General features: G+C 40.9%; 1 protein-coding gene across 1 annotated transcript in view; it reads left to right on the forward strand.

Annotated features, from left to right (window-relative positions):
* AR (androgen receptor) overlaps nt 1-9,883 on the forward strand; it is a 217,739-nt gene that overhangs the window by 194,990 nt on the left and 12,866 nt on the right. Inside the window, exons 4-5 of the mRNA XM_027533135.1 lie at nt 1,046-1,333; nt 8,148-8,292. Of these exons, the coding sequence (XP_027388936.1) occupies nt 1,046-1,333; nt 8,148-8,292 (433 nt within the window). The remainder of the gene's footprint in view (nt 1-1,045; nt 1,334-8,147; nt 8,293-9,883) is intronic.

Consider the following 9,883-nt stretch of genomic DNA (forward strand, 5'->3'; position numbering starts at 1 on the left):
ATGTGTTGCAATGTATGTTCGACTATGAGTGTAAATATCTAACAATAACTTGGGCTGTTACAGTTGAAATGAGAAATGCTGCAACACCAGAAAATTCCCATTTATTTACCCCCAAAGTGGGATGATAGAACAAGTCTAGTCCTTCTTCAATAGATCTGCCTTTCTGGTCTCCTTTCCTAGCAATCTGCTAGACATGCTGGACATAGACACAAGTACATCATTCTCTTGATTTAAAACGTTCCATATTTGCCTATCAGGTGTGTGATAAAGCCCAAATTTCTTAATATGTTATACATGTTCCTTCAAAGTCAGATGCCATCATTATTTTCAACCTCATAAATAGCCATTCTCCCCACACATAAAATATACACTCCAGCCACGCTGGTCTCTTTTTCCCTTAAACCCTCAGTGCTTTTGTTTATGCCCTTTCCATCCCTCTCTGCCTGGTGAAGTCCTTGCTATTCTTCAAGGTCCAGGTCAAATGTCACCATAATCACTTCCTGACCCCACCTATGCAGAAAGATTGTTACCTTCCTCTTTTGTTAATACCCCTGTTATAACATTCACCAGTTTGACATTTTTTAACTGCTAGATTTTTTAGTGGGCATTTATTTTTCCTCTCCCAAACTGGTTATGGCCTGTGTTCTTTTTGTCACTCAGAAGTAAGCCTTAACAATGGATATCTGTTGAATGAATGAGTGAACCATGAATATATTAGTAATGATTTAATTAAAGATTCAAAGTATGAATATTGGAGACCGTATTTAGGCAGAGCCCAATCCAAAGATATACTAGGTATGTCTGACAAGAGGATAAAGGAGAAAGCAAGAAATGAAGGTTTGAGTTTAATAGGAATTTAGAATGATGAACCATTCATTCAACCAGTGGTTAAAATGTACACTTGTCCTTAAGGTGTTTAGAGTCTGTGAGCAGGAAAAATGATCATACTTGTTTTCTTAGCTCAAGCAGCTTTTCTAACAGGGTAGCTGTGCTGTGTGTTTTTTGCCACTGATAATAAATCCAACTTTCCCTTCTTTCCCAATAGCCCGGAAACTGAAGAAACTTGGGAATCTGAAGCTACAAGAGGAAGGGGAGGCTTCCAGTGCCACCAGCCCCACTGAGGAGCCAGCCCAGAAGCTGACAGTGTCACATATTGAAGGCTATGAGTGTCAGCCCATCTTTCTGAATGTCCTGGAAGCTATTGAGCCAGGGGTGGTGTGTGCTGGACATGACAACAACCAGCCTGACTCCTTCGCAGCTTTACTCTCTAGCCTCAATGAACTGGGTGAAAGACAGCTTGTACACGTGGTCAAGTGGGCCAAGGCCTTGCCTGGTAAGTGGGGGCATGGGATATGGGATATCATATTTACTGAATGTTCTTTTGGGCCATGCACCACATCTGTTCCTTTCCCATCTGTTAACTCATGCAATCCTCACCATAACCTTGTGAGGGGAGAGAATGGTAAAAATCCCCATGTTAAAAATAAGGAAACTCAAAAATCAAGAAGAACAGCATTACTGAGTATCCCATATGCCTCACATCAGCACACAACAATCATGTTCAACCCACAGATTTAATCAGCAAATTTCCTCATAATCATGGATCACACAGACATATCCTTATGTGCCTTAAGATGCTTTTCTACATGTGCGTACACAAGTTCACGCCAAAGATAATCTTGAACCTAACTGATAATCTGTTTTAACTATTAGTTAGGACCCATACCATGGGAACTCTTATAATATGGTATGGTAGAAGGAACATGGGGTTGGAAGTCAGAATACTTGGGTTCTAGCCTTAGCTCTGCTGGTAATTCATTATGTGACCCCTTCCCTTTCCTGGTCTGTTTTTCCATATGTATAATGTGTGAAAAGTGGTTTGGACTGCATTAGTAGTTTTCCAGTTTTACTTCAAGGGAATTCTCTGATAAGTGCTCTTAAAACTATCCTAAGGAATTCCCTGAAAGTCCAGTGGTTAAGACTCTGTGCTTTCACTGAGGGCATGGGTTCAATCCCTGGTTGAGGAACTAAGATCCCACAGTCTGCAGGGTGTGACCAAAAAAGAAAAAAATAATAAAATAAGGATTTTATTAATCCTTAATAAAATAGGATCATCATAGTGGAAGGGTATATTAAGTGATAGTGAAAGAAATATGAAGTGTTTGTCTAACTTCTGCAAGTTTACCTCCAGTGATGAGGAACTCACTTCCTCCCTTGGCCATCTGTTGTTTGAAAAGAAATAATTATTCAAATATTAGAGTTTAAAGAAGCCTCAGAGATCCTCTATCCCATATGCCTCACATCACATCCAATGATTCACAAATGTTCCTTTAGCAGCCAAACTCTTTATTTCTCAAAAACATGGTACACATCCAAGTGGAGCTGGTTGATTTAGAGCCAGTGCCTCTCCCTCACTACGCCTAGAGAAGCCTCAGATCACTCTTGCAGAATCTTAGGGCCCTAGGGAACACAATGTGGAAACAAGTGAAGCATAAACTCTTTAAGGATTCTCTTAATCATAAATTTCCATGATTGAAAGATTCTTCTGAATCATGAACAACCAAACCTCTTCTTGTAGAATCAAAGATTAACCCGCCATTTAATAATAACTGCCAAATTCAGGATCTTAGTTTCCCGACCAGGTGTATAGCAAAACCAATACAATATTGTAAAGTAATTAGCCTCTAATTAAAATAAATAAAAATTTAATTAAAAAATAATAATAACTGCCAAACAGTTGGGAATTTATATTGAACAGAGCAGTTTCATCTATATTACCTGATTTGATCCTCATAAGAATTCTTTAAAGTAGGGGTTCTTTTCCCTATTTTATAGATAAAGAATGAAGCTCTGAGAGTTGATGTTTGCCCTGCAGTTGAACATTCAGAAGATAGCAGGGCCAGAACTTGAGCCCAGGTCTCCTCCTAACTCCAAATTCCCTCTTCATCAAATTCTACCCCATAGTCTGTGTAGCACCCTTGTAGATCTCTAGCCTTGGGTTTTACAATGAGGGACAAAGTTATCCAAAGCCAGTTGAGTCATAACGTGGAAGACATTGCATGTTGACTGTCAAGCTCCTTTTTTGTCTTTCCAATTCACAAGGCCCAGATACAACCACCAGATTTATGGGGTCGCTAAGAGTTGGGCACGACTAAGTGACTTCACTTTCACTTTTCACTTTCATGCATTGGAGAAGGAAATGGCAACCCACTCCAGCATTCTTGCCTGGAGAATCCCAGGGACAGAGGAGCCTAGTGGTCTGCCATCTCTGGGGTTGCATAGTCGGACACGACTGAAGTGACTTAGCACCAGCAGCAGCAACACCTTCTTAGCTTGCAAATCTGAGGTTGACTAGCCAATAAAATTCCTGGGAAGAAGGCCCAAGGATACTGTCTGTGCCAAAAACAGAGTTCACACAGGGAAGAAAAATACAAAAATAATAATAATAGTAACAAAATTAAAAGTTGCTTTAATTCTTATCAGTTATTCAGCTGAGTGTCTTGATGTTATATGTCTAACAGAAGTTCTGTTAGACAATACTTTGGCCACCTGTTGCGAAGAACTGACTTATTTGAAAAGACGCTGATGCTGGGAAAGATTGAAGGTGGGAAGAGAAGGGGACGACAGAGGATGAGATGGTTGGATGGTATCACCGACTCAATGCACATGAGTTTGAGTAAACTCTGAGAGTTGGTGATGGACACAGAGGCCTGGCGTGCTGCAGTCCATGGGGTTGCAAAGAGTCAGACATGACTGAGCAACTGAACTGTGCTGAACTGAACAGAGATTCAGTTTAATCTTTCCAAGCAGTTGCCAGACACCTAACCCTACCATGTTATAGGCTACAGACTTTTTCTTGCATATGATTCCACTTAATCCTTATAGCAGTTCTATGAACCATAGGGGCTTTTACTCCCATTTCATATGACAAGATTCAGAGTAGTAAATTAACTGGTTCAATTTGGTGACTTAACAAATACAACCATAGCTTGAGCTCACATCCTTGGATTTCCAGTCTTAGCAATAACCTAGTGCAAATCATTATGATAGAATTTGTGCAACTTGGAGTCACTGGATTTCCTCAGCCCAACCTCCAGGATGAGAAACTGTTTCCTTACATTAATAAGTCTGCAAGTTAATATCTGTTTACCATCCAGCTTGTCCAAGGAAATAATCTCTCATCCTGAGTCATTTAAAAGAATAGCCTCAAAAGAAAGCCAAGTACCATATTCATTAGAACTGTTATTTGTGTTATCAATAATCACCTACTAATTCAAGTTATTTGCTCATTGAACAGATTGAGCTCTTGTCCTTTGAGAGGCACTGTGCTGGTACCTTGGAGAAGGCAATGGCACCCCACTCCAGTACTCTTGCCTGGGAAATCCCATGGATGGAGGAGCCTAGTAGGCTACAGTCCATGGGGTTGCTAAGACTCAGACATGACTGGGCGACTTCACTTTCATTTTTCACTTTCATGCATTGGAGAAGGAAATGGCAACCCGCTCCAGTGTTCTTGCCTGGAGAATCCCAGGGACAGAGGAGCCTGGTGGGCTTCCGTCTATAGGGTCGCACAGAGTCAAACACGACTGATGCGACTTAGCAGCAGCAGCAACAGTGCTGGTACCTACTCACATAAATGTTGTTGTGAAGTATTCATTGATAGTGATAGTACATGTAAATTGCCTTGTTTTGCACCAGCACATTAATAAATGATAACTATTGAGAGAGTGTGAGTAGATTGTATGTACACAGTATATTTATAATCAGATGTATCTGGCTTGGCATCTTAGCTATACACTAGCGTGACTTTGAGCAAATCCCGTGTCTGCACATGCTTCTGTTTCCTTGTTTGAAGAGATGGTAGAGCAGTTGCTACCTTGCAGATTGTTATCAACATAGAAATTATGTATAAAGAGTACAATAGCTGGAACATAGAATAGTCTCTGTAAATAGTGGGTCATTATTACAAAGCTTGGGAACTAAACCACTAAAATCATTTTAAACTGCTGCTAACTTTGCCTAGAAGTTCATTCATAGGTCCCAAAGATGAATTGTCTTCTTTGAAAACCTTGGCTGTCAGGTGCACTAAAGCAGCAAAGGTTTCCTAATTGACCTTTCTTTAGACATGTTCTTCCAGAGGTTTCTGCTCAAGATTGCTAAGAAGTGATGTTGATTGGATTCTGCTGAGAAAACAGAGTCTCCAAGAAACTGTCTCTGCTCCCTAACCTGTTTGGTGTGTTTCAAAACTTGAAAATGACTTCTCTCTGTTTTCCCAAAACAGCCTGATGCACTGCCAAATAGGAGTTGAGTGAATGTATGTTGAAGGAAACCTGTAGGCTGAAGTTAGTGTTTCCTCAAATCATGCCTTGACAGCCATACTATCTGAGCAGGCCTTTTCAAAGGCTGGATATTGGAGAACAGAGTTAGGTATTATAATGAGATTAGCCCTATAGGAAACTTAGCCCGGTATGTTGCTGATGTGTACATAGTAATTAGGTCTGAGTTCTAAGCAGCTCTCACTAAGGATCATTAACTAGTATTAAGCCAAACTAAGCTATCCCCTTTTTCTCCTATGTTAGTTCTCTGACATCTCAGTGAGGGAAAAAATCATTAGTATTGATGACTTCCTTACTAGTACAGTTTAATCCTCATACCTCCATGAACCCTCATATTCACACCATCACCATCCAAGGGTTTCATTGATTCCCACTGTCACCCACCCCAGAGGTTCAAGGTTCAAACTCCTGGACCCCTCCCAAAGAGATTCTTGGATGTTATGTACTTGACCCTTGCTTTTTGTCTCCTACTGGAAAGAGTCCATCAAAGACATTCTGTTCTACAGAAGGGCTTCAGGCAGGAAATACTCTGGTGTCTGAAGCTGCAACTAGTCTGTTAGCATATCATTACCAGTGAAGGTGGGAGGCACATGCCTGGGAGGTAAGATTGCAGTCAAGGGTGGTGATGTGAGGAACTCTGGCATCCCTGATGTCTGGTAGACTTGGGACCTAAAGCAAACAAAAAAGGGAAATAGAGTGTGTGTGTGGCAAGGACCAACCAAACAGAACAATGTATCTAAATAGCTTAGATTTCAGACCTGACCCTATGGCTAATAAAACCTTGTGACCTTGGTAGTTTTCAGCTGTGACTTCTCTGGCCCTCAGTTTCCTCATTGGCAAAATAAGTGTCATATTGCCTATACTCCAGGGTAATTGTGAGAGCTAAATGAGGTCATCATCAGGAAAGTTAGAAGCATTATCTAAATTCATATAACCATTCCTAATGAGGTACAGCAAAACAAAATTTTAGATAATTCTGGATCTGCTAGGGAGAAGATAAATGGGGCACTGTTAAGGGATAAGCTCTGAGGTGATACTCTAAGTATCCAACTATTTGGAAACCTCTGGGGGAGCAGAGCCATATCTGTTCTACCTATGTACTATTTGTGGATGCAGAATTTGGGAACCTCTGTTCTCTGAGTTTAAGGGAGGCAGTTTGAAGATCATCTAATTCTCATTTTATAAAATGAAAAAAATGAGAATCCTTAATCCATTTAATTAATATTTCTCAAACTCCTACTCAAATACCTGAGCTATATTATATACTAGGGAGGAAAAAATGAAAAAAGGGGATGGTCCCTGTCTTCGAGAAGCTCTAAGTCTTGTGGAGTAGACGGATACGTGCATAAATAAATTCCAGTCCAGTGTAATGAGTGCTATAATTAGATGGAACTACTTAAGATTCATTAAGATGGTAAAAAAAGAATCAATAGGTCTTCTGCTTGGATGTGTTGGAAGAGGCTTCACAGAGAAGGTAGCTTTCCAGTGAATACTTGAAAGATGAGCAGGCATTTATCAGATGGAAAGTCTGGGAAGGGAAGAATACATTCTAGGGAAAGACAACTGCCTGTGCAGAGATAGCAGAGATTTAGAGGCATGAAATATGTTATATGTGTTCAGCAAATTGTGGGTTTTTCAGAATAGCTAGCGGAGAAGGCAATGGCACCCCACTCCAGTACTCTTGCCTGGAAAATCCCATGGACGGAGGAGCCTGGTAGGCTGCAGTCCATGGGGTCACTAAGAGTCGGACACGACTGAGTGACTTCACTTTCACTCTTCACTTTCATGCATTGGAGAAGGAAATGGCAACCCACTCCAGTGTTCTTGCCTTGAGAATCCCAGGGATGGGGGAGCCTGATGGGCTGCCATCTATGGGGTCGCACAGAGTCAGACACGACTGAAGCGACTTAGCAGCAGCAGCAGCAGCAGAAGAGCTAGAACCTAAATTATGAGAAGATAAATGATAAGAAGTTAGTCTAAGAAGGTAGGTCATAAAGAGCCTGTTTGTGTGTACATAATGGCAGTTGGCAGGAATGGCAGTAGCGTAGGAAACTAGAAGTGCCAGGTACTTGTTGAATAGAAAATAATGGAGAGGAAGTGGGAGGCAGGAAAGGATTGGAGAAAAGAGATGTAGCCTGAAGGTGAAGAAGACATGGATGTCAAAGGCATTTCACCATATGCTGATATGTAATAGTATCCCTTTTCCAGGGTTGTTAGAGGGTACAAACAAGATTATAGCTAGAAAAGAGCTTTGTAAAATGAAAAATGCTGTTCATGTGAGAAAAATGATTATTACACTCCATCTTCAGAAAGGCAGTGAGCCTTTCTGAAGATCAGGAGCATGGGCTTTGGAATAAGACCGGCTTTGGAACTTGATCTGCCAGGTAGTAGCCTTACGATCTTGGAAAAATTCTTAACTTTTCTGCGACTCACTTCTACTGATTCATAGACTGGGCACGATATTATACACTTTATTGGATTGTTGTTGAGTATTAAGTGAATTAATATAAGTAATATACTTATAAAAAAGTTAATTCATTGTAAGCAGTCAGTGTTAGATTATTATCCTCTTTCAATGGGCAGTGCACTTTTTGCCTCCGTTACCATCTCTTTTGAGCAGCTTGATGAATTAGGGAGCACAAATAATTATCTCCACCATATACTTTGTTCTCCTCTTACTCCCCATCATTGATGGTCCCTGAGTCTTCTCAGGGGCAGCCTGAGTACCAGAAATTCTCAGTCCAGCAGAGTCCCAGATTTCACTTAGACCATCAGTGCTCAGTCTGACCATTGCCTGTGTCCTATCTCCAGGCTTTCGCAACTTGCACGTGGACGACCAGATGGCAGTCATTCAGTACTCCTGGATGGGGCTTATGGTGTTTGCCATGGGCTGGCGGTCCTTCACCAATGTCAACTCCAGGATGCTCTACTTTGCCCCTGACCTGGTTTTCAATGAGTAAGTGCTTATGGGCCCAGAACTCACATAGACACCAACCTGGTTCATGGCGATAACGGTAATGGAAGTAATGGTGAGAGTTATTTCATTTGACCTTTACATGAGGCAGTAGAGGCCTAGCCAACCTATTAAGTCTAAAGTGGCTTTGCCTGGCTGAAAGGCCAATTGCTAGGAGGGAAGGGGGGAAGGCCATCACTTTTCCTGATCAAGACACAATCCTGGTAATTTGGCAGTGCTTCTGACCTGCTTTTAGCTTATCTCAGACCCTCATGTCAGGGTCCTTCTTCACTCTGGGCAACATAAGGAGTGAACAGAAACACTCTAGATCTGAAGGCTGAAGCTCCCTTGGTCCCTTTGCCACCACCAAAAGCTACTGCCAGTCACCTTTTGTTGAGAAGCTCCTATGTGCCAGGACTATACTAGATATTTCCCTAATTCTTTCTCATTGAGCCCACATTTTAATGGTTAAATCAAGTTATGATAACTTGATTTCACCTTTAAAATATTTTTTAATGGATGGGGGAAATTAGGCTCAACAAAATAGTGATTCATCCAACAATATTAAATAGTGCATGTTGGCAACAGAATTCAAAGTATGACTGTGTAACTCCCAGCTTTTATACTGCCTCCTGGTGGTAAGTGATGAAGAAGAGCAACTCCACCATTTTCTGGCATGTGACCTTGGCCCAGTCAGTTCCTTCTTCTTTTTTTTTTTTAAATTTTATTTTCTTTCTAAACTTTACATAATTGTATTAGTTTTGCCAAATATCAAAATGAATCCACCACAGGTATACATGTGTTCCCCATCCTGAAGTTTAATTAATACTTGCCTTGCCCACCAGCTCTATTTACCCTTCATAAATTTAGCCAAGAGCTCAAATTTTAGAAGTATACTTTTCTTAACTGAAACCTCTGTTGTATTATTTCCTACATCATTGTCTGATTAACAGTTTCCTCAGCTGTTAATAAAATAAAACTTCCTTCAATGGTTTGTTATGACAACTAAAATAAGAACTAATGGATGTGAAATGTCTGGCTCACAATGGGCAAGAAATAAAAAGAAGTACCTTTCCAATATTCTCTTTTCCTAGTACTGATAATCTTTTCTGTGTCTCTATTTGAGGTCCCTCATGGCATTGTGAATGTTGTTGTTCAGTTGCAGGAGCCGTGTATGACTCCTTGTGACACCATGGACTGAAGCACGTCAGACTCTCTTGCCTTTCATTTTCTCCTGGAGTTTGTGCAAATTCATGCCCATTGAATGCTATCTAACCATCTCATCTTCTGCTGCCCCCTTCTTCTTTGCCTTCAGTCTTTACCAGCATCCAGATCTTTTCCAATGAGTCAGGTCTTCACATCAGGTGGCCAAAGTATTAGAGTTTCAGCTTCAGCCCTTCCAATGAATATTCAGGGTTGATTTCCTTTAAGATTGATTGGTGTTATCTCCTTTCAACCCAAGGGACTCTCAAGAGTCTTCTCCCGCACCACAATTCAAAAGCAGCAATTCTTTGGCGCTCAGCCTTCTTTATGGTCCAACTCTCACATCTGTACGTGACTACTGGAAAAATCATAGCTTTGACTAAACAGACCT

The sequence above is a fragment of the Bos indicus x Bos taurus genome, chromosome X (assembly GCF_003369695.1).
Source record: "Bos indicus x Bos taurus breed Angus x Brahman F1 hybrid chromosome X, Bos_hybrid_MaternalHap_v2.0, whole genome shotgun sequence".
Lineage (NCBI taxonomy): Eukaryota > Metazoa > Chordata > Mammalia > Artiodactyla > Bovidae > Bos > Bos indicus x Bos taurus.